The sequence below is a fragment of the Chiloscyllium punctatum genome, chromosome 17 (genome assembly GCF_047496795.1).
Source record: "Chiloscyllium punctatum isolate Juve2018m chromosome 17, sChiPun1.3, whole genome shotgun sequence".
Classification (NCBI taxonomy): Eukaryota; Metazoa; Chordata; class Chondrichthyes; order Orectolobiformes; family Hemiscylliidae; genus Chiloscyllium; species Chiloscyllium punctatum.
Window position 1 is genome coordinate 97,327,336 of NC_092755.1, and position 13,747 is coordinate 97,341,082.

General features: G+C 43.3%; 1 protein-coding gene across 4 annotated transcripts in view; it reads left to right on the forward strand.

Annotated features, from left to right (window-relative positions):
- The window catches only part of LOC140488171 (clustered mitochondria protein homolog), a 92,862-nt gene that overhangs the window by 62,855 nt on the left and 16,260 nt on the right, over positions 1-13,747 (forward strand). For all 4 annotated transcript variants that reach the window (XM_072588029.1, XM_072588030.1, XM_072588032.1 and 1 more), the window contains exons 13-17: positions 640-740; positions 1,331-1,483; positions 3,361-3,423; positions 5,315-5,553; positions 8,320-8,404. In XM_072588029.1, coding sequence (XP_072444130.1) covers positions 640-740; positions 1,331-1,483; positions 3,361-3,423; positions 5,315-5,553; positions 8,320-8,404 — 641 coding nt within the window. The remainder of the gene's footprint in view (positions 1-639; positions 741-1,330; positions 1,484-3,360; positions 3,424-5,314; positions 5,554-8,319; positions 8,405-13,747) is intronic.

Below are 13,747 nucleotides of genomic sequence, written 5' to 3' on the forward strand. Positions count from 1 at the left end.
ATAGTGCCTCAGAAACACATCCCTGCTTTTATATTCAAGCCCTCTTAAAATAAATGCCAACATGGCATTTGCATTCCTAAGTACTGACCCAACCTGCAAGTTTACCTTGACAGAATCCTGGACTAGAACTCCCAAGTCTTTTTGCACTTCAAACGTCTGAATGTTCTCCCCATTTAGAAAATAGTCTATGCCTCTATTCTTCATAGCAAAGTGCATGACCTCACACCTTCCCACGTTGTACAGTACTCCATCTGCCACTTCTTTGTCAACTCTCCTAACCTGTCTAAATCCTTCTGCAGCTTCCCTGCCTTCTCAACACTACCTGTCCCTCTACCTATCTTTGTATTATCTGCAAACTTACCCAGAATGCCCTCGTTTCCTGACTTAGATCATTAATACATGAAATGGAAAATTGTGGTCCCAACACTGAGCCTTGCGGAACACTACCTGTCACCGGCTGCCATCCTGAGAAGGATCCTTTTATCCCCACCAGTTGACTTATTGTGAATGCATTGCAAATAATTGCATATCTTACATATTCTAGGCTTGGAGTTTTTTTAATCGTTGGTGTATAGTGTAGCATCTTCTCTGCCAAGATGAATGGTCTGTTTGTAAATCAGAATTGAATTTTTGTTGCAGTTGTAAGATTTCATGAATCTGAACAAGAGGCTCTGCAACTTCAGAAGCGATTGATGAAGGAAATTGCAGCTTTCCTTTTGACTGTACAAATTCCCAGTTTTGTAAGTGACTTCTATGATAAAATGCAAATATCAATTTACAGGAATTAGATTTGAGATGCACATATAACATCATAACAGACATATAAAAACAAAAAGGCTATATTTTTAGAGTGTGAAAGGTTGTAGGGAATTTACTTTAAGTGTTTGAAATTGTGAAAGTGTCAATGACAGAAATTCCGTCGACTGGTGAAGTGGTCACCAGGATCTCATACACATTAATAGTAGAGGGAGAAGTTAAAAGAAATGCTGTCTTGAAAAAATTATGTTGTGGCGTGGAATGTCTTCTCACAAAAAGCTACTGAACTGATTTAAAGAAGGTGATTAAGGAAGAATTGGATGAACGCTTAAAGAAACATTAATATTGTGGAGGGAGAGCAAGGAAATGGAATTAGAATAGATAGTTCCAATTGCAAATCTCAGACCTCTCAAACATGAAAACAAATGAGCACTTTGGATGGAATGTTTTCACAGCTGTTGTTTGTCATTAACTAGTTATGGAGGAGGCATGGCTCTTACAAGAACAAAAATGTATTAAATAGTGTCTAGCATAAAGTCTGAACTCCCTTTCTGTTTTTTTTCATGTTTTTCAGATCAAAGACTGTGTAAATCATGTCACTGCGCCTGTTGATGGTAGAACATTGACAGATGGGCTGCACAAATGTGGAATTAATATTCGATACATTGGTAAAATAGCACAGCTGATAAGCCACTCAGAAGACAAACAATATCTGGACCATATGTCTGTATGTATTCAGCTAAGGGAGAGATTGCTATGTGGAGGGGGACTGATAACCAAACTGTACATACATATGTATTGCCTTAAAAAGTCCTCATGCTTATTTGATAGTCTGTGAGTTTGCATTTGATGTGCTGGTCTGATGGCTCAATTCATAGTCATATTATATAGTGTGGAACTGAGCCATAGAAACCAAGGAATTTCAGCGTTGATCCATGGCCTATGTTGATAAGTCAGCTGATCTTTGCTGAGCTGGCAGTGAGGCCGAGAATCAGCCTCTGTATCCCTGTAATGGGTTAAGCCACGATGCAACCCTATATGATAATTGATGTGCAAAAATCCACGAGGGCATTCTTGAAACTATGAGCTAAGTTCTACCGTTTATTGGCAGGTGCTGCCATGCAGGCCAAAAGCAGAAAGTTCGCCCTCCCCCCTTGAAACACCACCACTTCAGAGGGAGGTGGGACCAAATGCAGCATATTGCTGCGTGTTGTCAATTAACTGGTCATTCTTGGAGCCACTGTTCAGTTCAGGAGGCAGGCTGTCTCGAATTGCCAGCCCATTTAGCAGCACTGCTGCTAATGTTTACTATTGCTGAGGCTGGGGTCCTGGTAGAGGACACCTTGAATGATAAGATATGCTAGTAGGTATTTTGCAGAAGTGGGGGCCTGTCAAACAAGCAGCAGCAACCGAGGGTGATATGGGGAGATGTGCTTAGAGAGCATCAATGGAGCACATGATGTAAAGGTGGTCACTGCTGCTAGGGAGACTCCTCCATACACTGTGAAATGCCCAGGTTTCACCTTCTGTCCTATTGAAGCAGGGACTGGAGCAAAATGTCCACAGAGGTGGGCAGCAGCCAGTAATTGGTCACTTAATTGGTTTAGTTAGCTGTCAGGCAGACAGCTGAGCCTCCAAGCCTCTGCACCCCTCTGCACATCAGCTTCCACCAGTTGGAAGGATGGCAATGTGTTGGGAAAGTCCAACCATATAACCCTAGCACAAGTCATCACAATTACAAGTGGAGGGAAATAAAATCAGAAACTGTGGAACATACGGCTTTATGAATTTGTATATGTGAAGTTGTAGAATGAATGCATGATGAATTTCTTTGTGGGAAACATACAATCTGTTGAACAAGTAATTACCTACTGGCCTGTGGTCTTTGTAATGAGTCTACTGTGGTATAATTCGATGGTATGAGTCTTTTTCATGAGATGGTGTACAGGACCCAGGACAGGGTGGTACATTTAGTGCTCAAACTGCAGGACTCCCAGGGCCCCAGTGTGCTCGGATTGAAAGCAGGAGTCCTGTGCTTAGGGCCAGTGGTCAGGGCAAGAAACAACATTGGAGCCCATGATTTCTGCCCCCATCTCTGGTATTTTATTCGGAAGAGGCTTCCTGTGAATGGAGGCTTAAAACCGATGGACATAGTTTGAGAGTAAGATGTCTTCCTTTTTTAAGAAGGTGATATTTTGTTTTCCTTTCTCTGAGAGTCATTCTCTTGACAGAAGATGATAGATAGAGGCTGTGCCTTTAACTTTATTAAAGGCTGAGTTAGATAGATAGACTTTTATGGATAAGGGAGTCGCGAGTTCTGGGGGGAATCTCAGGAAACTGGTGAACCCTAATCAGATTAGCCATGATCTTATAGAATGGTGAAGCAAGCTCGAGGCGTCAAGTGGCTTACTCCTCCTATTTTATTCCATGAATAAAAAACTTGTGTTTCTATTTGGGAATTAAGCATGTCCCTCAAAGAAGTTTTGGATTGGTTCCGGAAATAACATTTATGATCATGGTTAACACAATAGTTGAATTTGTTGTAATTCTTGATCTTCAGTAGCTTGGTTACCACCTAAGATTAAATGTTTATATTTCTTACAGAGGCTACTAATCAGTGAAATCATCACTCGGGCAGCAAAGCACATTATAGTCCTCTACCTGCAGGTAATTTTTCTATTCACAGAATACAGTCATTAGCTATGACATGGAGGGAGAGTGAGTGTAATACATTGTTCATATGCTTCCAAACAGAACAGGAAAGTCCATGGTTCACTCCATCTTCTGTGTGGTGTTAGCTGGTCTCAGTGAGTCAGTTCAGCAGCAGTGTTAAAATGGGCTTTACTGTCTGTTGAGTTAGGGAGAGCGAAAATAGCCATCATCGTTCCTCCTTGTTGCTATCCATTAATAAGTATTGCATGTGTAGGGAAGGAATCGGGCATTGCTTAGTGGCCTTCACAAACTTGAACCATTTTCTGAACATGGGGCTTCCCCTTCGGAGAGGAGACATGAAAATTCAAGGCAGCTAAAACAAATGTAAGAAAGAATGCATTTGGCTGCTTTTGAGGAGATAGCCAGGTTCTTCTCTCACTCCGTATGTTGCTGGCTAATGTTTTGTTGGCTGTGTAATTACAGCTGTGTTCAGGTGAAATGTGGGGATTAGGTTTCAGTCCTATATTTCCTTTGTTGCAGTGGGAAAATATTTGCAGTTAGTCTACTGAGCTGAGTTGTAGCTCGCAGAAGCTAGTGTATTTTTGCTTATGTCAAGGTTAGACAGAAACTGATCCTGCCCATTTGTAGTTATAATGGATTGGGTTGGGGGCATGGGGATAGTGGGGGTGTGAAGGTGGTGGTCGGTGAGTGGGTAGTTTAAGCAGCCAATCCGTTCACAACACATGAGTTCGTCAATTAATGGGGCTGCCTGACTTCATTTCAAGTTATTCCATCGCTAACCTCAGGTGACGAAGTATCCCAAGCCTTGGGGAAACTTGATGGCTGAATCCAGGAGATGATGCCTTTACAACACTGCTGCTGAACCAAGAGGGTTTCCTTTAGGTTTACAAGCTGGCTAGTCAAGTTCCCAACCTAGGTGAGCTGTCTGCAAGCCACTACATCTTTGGAGAAGACATCTTCTCCCTTCCCCATTCTATTATTTCTTGTCTTGTTTGTGATGGGAACTGCACTGAAATCAATTCATGAAAACTCTATTGTTAACTTCTGTGGGACACACACAATAAGACCTGTTCTTTTGGGATGTCCCCTTACAACAACCCTGCCTCCATAGAATGTGGCTGCCACTCAAATGTAAATTATGTTTTCAATGTCAGATACCAGTGTCCTGCTGTAAACAATGTTGGTTCTAGAACTGGTGGTGGGAGGAAGATGGAGTAGATATTTGTGAAGCAGAAAGGTAACATTTCCCAAAAACACTCTTGGGAAGCATCAGTGCAATTATTGAAAAGTCAATGCAGCAACCCAGAATAGTGTGCCATGGATTGAGATTGAGATCGCTGGATTCTAAGGGTCAGCTGGGTCCCAATGGGACAGCAGGTAATCAAAAGGGTCAGTCACCTCCTGGTGCAGTCAATCTCTCAACAAATCAACCTGGCAACAGCAGTGGCAGGTTTGGCATCTTTTCAATTCCTCATGTAAGTCTGGTTGGTGGTCCAAGGAATTGAAAAGAAAGTAGGGATAGTCACAGAAAGGAGGAGAAAAACTTAAAAGTGTGAGGTGCTTTATTTGACAGGTTTCTGGAAGCTGACAGGATTGTGTGACTATAATCTCAATATTTTGTACAGGTTGGGTCATGCTTTCTCTCCTCTCACTGATCCACACCAGATTTTATGCACCAGTGGGCTTAATCCCATCCATATTACTCATTGGTGTGATCATATTGAGGACCTTATTTGAAAAGAAGAAGCATGTTAAGAAAGAATACAGTGCTAAGATCTAGTTATATAAGGGATACATCTTGCTTTGTAACTCTCACAGTGTCTTCAGCATTTTTTATACAATTCATATTTCTACTTTTAAATTCTTATTTCTACTTTTCTCCCAGGTTGTGGAGGTATCAGCATGCTCATCTGCCATCAGTCACTTTCTGAACTGTTTTCTGAGCTCCTACTCCAATCCTGTTGCACATCTGCTTCCAGATGAACTTGTGTCACGCAGGAAAAAGAATAAGCGAAAGATGCGGATTCCTGGAAGTGACACAGCATGGGCGAACCTGACTCCTATTGAGCTGTGGAAACAGATTAACAATGAAGCTAATGAAAGCTTTGATTATGTGTTGGCTTGGTAGGTAATTGCACTGACATTTACCATCTTTGAACATTTATTTCTCAGTCCCTTTTTGTATCCCCCATTGTTAGAGGAGAAGAAATTCCTGTTGTATCTGTTCTACTCTTGTCTCATACTTGAATATGTGATGGAATTGCTTTTGCTTCACATCAGGAAAGTCTATTTGATCATGGTGGGGGGGCACAGGCGTGGAATGTAAGCTAACATGGATCCTGAAAGTGTTCTGAAGAACGACAGTCAAGCTACATAATCATGAACATCTTGCTATTCCTGAGTTTTGAAGATATGCTGGTTCTTAACTTCAGACTGGGTGAATAAATATTCCTTTGGTTTGAGGTAGATCAGCAATACAAACATCTCTTTTACCTGTAGGACACTTGAATGAGATTTCAGGGATGAGGGGTCCTGGAGTACTTCATTGCAGCAGAAATTCTTGATCTGTATGTTTCAAGCCTAGTGAGAGAGGAGACATTGCTGGGTCTTGTACTGGGGATTTAGGTGGAACAAGTATCTTTTGAATTGGGGGAACAGTGATCATAGTATCATACCTTGAGAAAAGACAGGATGAGGTAAAAGTACTAAATTTTGGGAGAAATAATCTCGCTGGGATAAGAACATATCTATCACAGGTAAATTGAAATCAAAGAGTGACAAAGATCTTAACAGAACAATGATCTGCCTTTTAAAAAAAGAGTTAGAGGATCCAAGATGGCAGCAATCTGAAACTGGCAATCTCAAGCTGCAAGGGGTGATGAAGGTGGTTGTGGGATGTGTAAGTGCCTCCTGTGGGCAGGGGGGGACGAAGGGTTTGGAGGGATATGGGTCAGGTGCTGGCAGGTGGGACTAGATTGGGTTGGGATATCTGGTCAGCATGGATGGGTTGGACCGAAGGGTCTGTTTCCATGCTGTACATCTCTATGACTCTGAATGCCTTGGGTACCTTATTTTGTTTTGTTTTTTTGTTTTATTTTGTGTATATAGTTCTTGAAAATTTTGTAAATTTGCTAGTTGTAGTAGTTTTTAGAGCCAAAAAACTACACAAACTATGAGACTTTTTTGTTGATGCTCAGCGATTTGTAAGTTGAGTTCTTCCTCTTGGGAGTTCAAATGTCATTGCAGTCGGTTATGGCTAATAGTGTGCTTAAATGGTGTACCTGGAACATTAAGGGGAGCCATTTGCTAGTTAAGAGGAAAAAGGTATTTCCTAATCTTGAAAAGGAAAGGGTGGGTGTTGCCCTATTGCAGGAGATGCGCCTTGATGATCAGGAACATTTGAAATTACAGCAGGGTGGGTTTGATCGGGTGTATTTCTCCTCTTTTGATAATAAGAGTAGGAGACCAGTCATACCTGTTAGACAGAATCTCCTGTTTAAATGATTAGATCATATTAAAGATAAGCATGGGTGGTTCGTAATCCTTAAAAGCCTTGGTATATGGAGAAGCGTATGGTATTTTGAATGTTTCGTGTCTCCCAGTGCACCCCTTAAATTCCAGGTAGATGCATTTTCCAAACTGAGTACCCTTGCATCGTGGCACATTATTATAGTGGAGATTTCAATTGTCTTTTGGATCCCATGGTGGACAGAATGCCCCCAATTCTCTCTTTACAATCTCAGCAACTAGAGGACTTATGTGTAAAGTTACGACTGGTTGATGTTTGGAGACTGCTCCACCCCATGGGTAGGGACTTTATTTTCTTCATAAGTGTCATACTAGGATTGATCTCTTCTTAATCCCTGTGGCATTCTTGGATTCGGTGGCATCCTGCACAATTGGGAATATTACCATATCTGAACATGCAGCAGTATACTTAGTGGTTTTTGTTAAAGGGCAGTATAACACTGGCAAATGGATCCCTTTATTCTTAAGGACAGTAAGTTCATTGAGTATTTCTCTCATGAATTTAAAGCTTTCTTAGCCATTAATTCAGATTCAGCCAGTAGCCCATCTATTCTTTGGGAAACTGCTAAGGCTTATACGAGGGGGAGAATTATTTCTTACACTGCCAGTTGGAAGCGACAGAAGGGAGAGCAGCAATGCTTGCTTGAGGCACGGCCAATGGGAGCCAAGGAGGCATATTTTGATCGACCATTGGTGGCTAAGCTGCGGTGGGTGACATCGCTTCGGTCTACTTCGAACTCTGTGCTCAAACAGACAGCTAGGAAGGAACTCACTTTTGCAAAACAAAGGTTGCTTGAGCATGGTGATAGGCCAGGCAGGTATTTCTAGCATATGTTGCCATGAAAAAGAACAACCCCCCCCCTCCCCCTCCACTTCTCCAATCCATTACCTTAATCAGGGAAGGGACCGTTGGCCCATCTGATCAAGATCTGGTTGTACTCTGAGGTAGTTTATATTAGAGTGGTGCTGGAAAAGCACAGCAGGTCAGGCAGCATCCGAGGAGCAGGAAAATCGATGTTTCGTGCAAAAGCCCTTCATCAGGAAACCTTCTTCACTGTTCACTACACCTCCAATTTTGGTGTCATCTGCAAACTTGCTTAGTATACCTCCTATGTTCACATCCAAATCATTTATATAAATGTTGAAACGTAGTGCACCTAGCACTGATGTTTGTGGCACTCCCCTGGTCACTGGCCTCCAATCTAAAGGTTAAAAGAGATGATGATAGGGTAAAGTGATTGTGGTGTAAATAGACGTCCAAAAGGCATTTGCTAAAGTGCCACATAGTAGATTTATTGACAGAATCTTCCAGGTTCACTTCTCTTATTGTTAGCTAATGTCTGTATGATTGGTATGTTTCAGTGATGGGATTGATCAGGCGGTGGAGCGGTTTGGTCTGCAGAAGATATCCTTGCTGCGTGAGTTTTGTATAAAAGCTGGAATTCAGGTACTATCATCCTTCCACCGTAAATGTGAAGTACTTAGAGCCATATAATCATAGAGATGTACAGTACAAAAACAGACCTCTCGGTCCAACTCATCCATGCTGACCAGATATCCTAAATTAATTCAGTCCCATTTGCCAGCACTTGGCCCATATCTCTCTCGACCCTTCCTATTCATATACCTATCCAGATGCCTTTTGTAACTGTACCAGCCTCCACCACTTCCTCTGGCAGCTTGTCTCAGATGGGCATGACCTGCTGCATGAAAATGTTGCCCCTTAGATCCCTTTGAACTCTTTCCCCTCTCACCCTAAACCTATGCCCTCTAGTTTTGGACTCTACCCTGGGGAAATGATCTTGTCCATTTACCCAATTCATGCCTCTCATTATTTTATAAACCTCTATGAGGTCACCCCCCACTACCTCTGACACTCCAGGGAAAGCAGCCCCAGCCTGTTCCCTATAGTTCAAATCCTCCAACTCTGGCAACATCCTTGTAAATCTTTGCTGAATCCTCGGCAGATCTCAATAAAAATATATAATCTTATATGACCTGTCATTCTGTATGTATTCTCCAACTGTATGTAACACTCTTTGTTGTGCTACAAGTTCATCACACAGCATTTCAGTAAATATCGGTGAGGCTAATTTGTTTACAAAGCCAACCTGCTGAGCAAAACATGACACAAGATAGAAAATGGATAATACTTTGAGGACTAAATTCTGATTGGCTTAAATGCACCATCGTGTTACAGTATTGGGCTAGGGATGTTCAGAGAAGTCCCAGTTTGGTATCTGATTTGTGTTGCTATAACTGAAAAAAGATATACCTGCATTTATACAGCAGCTAATAATGGTCCAAATCATTTAACAATCAATAAAGTATTTTGAAATGTAGTCACTGTTGTGATATGGAACTAGCAGCTAATTTGAACATAGCAAGGTCTCACCAACAGCACTGTGATAGTGTACTTCAGTGGTGTTGATTTGAAGGATCTGTATTGATGATAATGTTGATATTCATACTCCTGCTCTTCATTGAGGTAGTGTCTTGGCATGTTTTATGTGAGATATATCTTTAATATTAATTTTAAAAATACAGGACTTCTAACAATCCCTCAGTACTACACTAGAGAGTCAGCCTGTGTTTTTATATTCAATGTACAACATTCTACTCAGGTGTGAGATTTCTTCCAATAGAGCCATAGCTGACCCTATCATCAGAATTCATGGCAATGCTAAATGAAGAGTTTGGAATTAGCCCGTTCCCACCCCTATTCATTACTCATTGTGTGTTTGTATCTGTGTCCTTACACAGGTACTGATTGAGAATAAGATTGAGGGAACATTCAGTTGTCATGTTGCCCCCTTGGCATGACAGCTTACTGCTGTTGCTGCTTGTGAACGATGGGAATGAGGAATTTCCTCTACATAACATTGTAAATCTCCTCTTCCTCTACAAATTGCACATGGATTAAGTCTCCTTATACTTAATACTTCAAGTTATGCTGCTCGTGGGAGACATAAAGGGAAAACGATATGAAGCGAGAACTAAATAAGGTGCCCTTGCATGGAGCTACTTAGTTAGTTGGATTCTAGTTTCCTGCTGTACAACTAAAGTCTGCTTACATAGAACATACAGAAAAATACAGCGCAGTACAGGCCCTTTGGCCCTCGATGTTGCGCTGATCCAAGCCCACCAAACCTACATTAGCCCACTATCCTCCATATGCCTATCCAATGCCCGTTTAGATGCCCATAAAGAGGGAGAGTCCACCACTGCTACTGGCAGGGCATTCCATGAACTCACGACTCGCTGAGTAAAGAATCTACCCCTAACATCTGTCCTATACCTACCACCCCTTAATTTAAAGCTATGCCCCCACGTAATAGCTGACTCCATACATGGAAAAAGGTTCTCATGGTCAACCCTATCTAAACCTCTAATCATCTTGTACACCTCTATCAAGTCACCCCTAAACCTTCTTTTCTCCAATGAAAACAGCCCCAAGTGCCTCAGCCTTTCCTCATACGATCTTCCTCCCATACCAGGCAACATCCTGGTAAACCTCCTCTGCACCCGTTCCAGTGCCTCCACATCCTTCCCATAGTATGGTGACCAAAGCTGCACACGATGCTCCAGATGCGGCCGCACCAGAGTCTTATACAACTGCAACATGACCTCAGGACTCCGGAACTCAATTCCTTTACCAATAAAAGCCAATACGCCATATGCCTTCTTCACAGCACTATTTACCTGGGTGGCAACTTTCAGAGATCTGTGTACATGGACACCAAGATCCCTCTGCTCATCCACACTACCAAGTATCCGACCATTAGCCTAGTAATCCATCTTCTTATTACTCCTACCAAAGTGAATCACTTCATACTTAGCTACATTGAACTCCATTTGCCACCTTTCTGCCCAGCTCTGCAGCTTATCTATATCCCACTGTAACCTGCCACATCCCTCCTCACTGTCAACAACTCCACCGACTTTCGTATCATCCGCAAACTTGCTCACCCAACCTTCTAGCCCCTCCTCCAGGTCATTTATAAAAATGACAAACCGCAAAACAGATCCTTGCGGAACACTGCTCGTAACTGCACTCCAAGATGAACCTTTACCATCAACTATTACCCTCTCTTCTTCCAGCCAGCCAATTCCTAATCCAAACCTCCAACTCACCCTCCGTATTTTTTGCAGTAGCCTACCATGGGGAACCTTATCAAACGCCTTACTAAAATACATATACACCACATCTACCACTTTACCCTCGTCCACCTCCTTAGTCACCTTCTCAAAGAATTCAATAAGGTTTGTGAGGCACGACGTGCCCTTCACAAAACCATGCTGACTATCCTTGATCACATTATTCCTATCCAGATGTTCATAATTCCTATCCCTTACAATTCTCTCTTAGACTTTGCCCACAACAGGAGTGAGACTCACCAGCCTATAGTTACGAGGGTTATCCCTACTTCCCTTCTTGAACAAGGGAACCACATTTGTTATCCATGATCTAAAATGTCTTAGTTTCAGCTAGAAATATTTTCGGAATCTCAAAATGTCACATGCCTGGATTTGATTAGAAGCCAATGGTATGCAATCGTCCCAGTTGTTCCTTTTATTAAAAAAATCTTTTATTTACATCGTGTCTTTAACATACCAAACTATCCCAAAGGACTTCACAGGAGTATGATCAAGGTATCACTGACTGCAAATGATATACACCTGGGCTTCACTTAATGGAATAAGACCATCAGATATAAGAGCAGAATTACGCCATTCAACCCATCAAATCTGCTCCACCATTCAATCATGGCTGATATACTGCTTCTCAACCACATTCTCTTGTCTTCACCCTATTAGCCTTGTCCTCTTACTAATCAAGAAACTATTTACCTCTATCTTCAATACAATCAATGACTTGGCCTCCACAGCCCTCTATGGTAATGAGGTCCATTGATTAACCACCCTCTGGCTGAAGAAATCTTTCCTCATCTCAGTTCTAAAGGGTTGTCCCTTCACTCTGAGTCTCTCCAATTTGTGAAAACATCTTCCTTCACCTCCATTTAGGGTGGTGCAGTTGCTCAGTGGTTAGCACTGTTGCCTCACAGCACCAGGGAGCTGGGTTCATTTCTACCCTTGAGTGACTGCCTGTCTATGTGGAGCTTGCACATTCTCACTGTGTCTGCATGGATTTCTTCCAGGGGCCCTGTTTTCTCCCACAGTCCAAGCATGTGCAGCTTAGGTGAATTGGGCATGCTAAATTGCTAACAGTGTCCACCGTATGCGGGTTAGGTGGATTAGTCATGGGAGGTTTAGGGTTACAGGGTTGGTCTGGGTCTGGGTGGGAGGTAAAAACAATGACTGTAGATGCTGGAAACCAGATTCTGGATTAGTGGTGCTGGAAGAGCACAGCAGTTCAGGCAGCATCCAAGGAGCAGCGAAATCGACGTTTCGGGCAAAAGCCCTTCATCAGGAATAAAGGCAGTGAGCCTGAAGCGTGGAGAGATAAGCTCGAGTGTGGAGAAAGTAGCATAGAGTATAATAGGTGAGCGGGGGAGGGGATGAAGGTGATAGGTCAGGGAGGAGAGGGTGGAGTGGATAGGTGGAAAGGGAGATAGGCAGGTAGGACAAGTCCGGACAAGTCATGGGGACAGTGCTGAGCTGGAAGTTTAGAACTAGGGTGAGGTGGGGGAAGGGGAAATGAGGAAACTGTTGAAGTCCACATTGATGCCATGGGGTTGAAGTGTTCCAAGGCGGAAGATGAGGCGTTCTTCCTCCAGGCAACTGGTGGTGAGGGAGTGGTGGTAAAGGAGGCCCATGACCCCAGCAGACGGGGAGGGGGAGTTGAAATGTTGAGCCACGGGGCGGTGTGATTGATTGGTGCAGATGTCCCGAAGATGTTCCCTAAAGCGCTAAAGTGCTAGGAGGCACCCAGTCTCCCCAATGTAGAGGAGACCGCACCGGGAACAACGGATACAATAAATGATATTGGTGGATGTGCAGGTAAAACTTTAATGGATGTGGAAGGCTCCTTTAGGGCCTTGGATAGAGGTGAGGGAGGAGGTGTGGGCACAGGTTTTACAGTTCCTGCGGTGGCAGGGGAAAGTGCCAGGATGGGAGGGTGGGTCGTAGGGGGGTGTGGACCTGACCAGGTAGTCACGAAGGGAACGGTCTTTGCGGAAGGCGGAAAGGGGTGGGGAGGGAAATATATCCCTGGTGGTGGGGTCTTTTTGGAGTTGGCGGAAACGTTGGCGGATAATTTGGTTTATGCGAAGGTTGGTAGGGTGGAAGGTGAGCACCAGGGGCGTTCTGTCCTTGTTACGGTTGGAGGGGTGGGGTCTGAGGGCGGAGGTGCGGGATGTGGACTAGGTGCATTGGAAGGCATCATTAACCACGTGGGAAGGGAAATTGCAGTCTCTAAAGAGGGAGGCCATCTGGTGTGTTCTGTGGTGGAACAGGTCCTCCTGGGAGCAGATACAGCGGAGGCGGAGGAATTGGGAATAAGGATGGCATTTTTGCAAGAGGTAGGGTGGGAAGAGGTGTAATCCAGGTAGCTGTGGGAGTCGGTGGGTTTGTAAAAAATGTCAGTGTCAAGTCGGTTGTCATTAATGGAGATGGAGAGGTCTAGGAAGGGTAGGGAGGTGTCAGAGATGGTCCAGGTAAATTTATGGTCAGGGTGGAATGTGTTGGTGAAGTTGAATAATTGCTCAACCTCCTCGCGGGAGCACGAGGTGGCGCCAATGTAGTCATCAATGTAGCGGAGGAAGAGGTGGGGAGTGGTGCTGGTATAATTACGGAAGATCAACTGTTCTACATAACCACCAAAGAGACA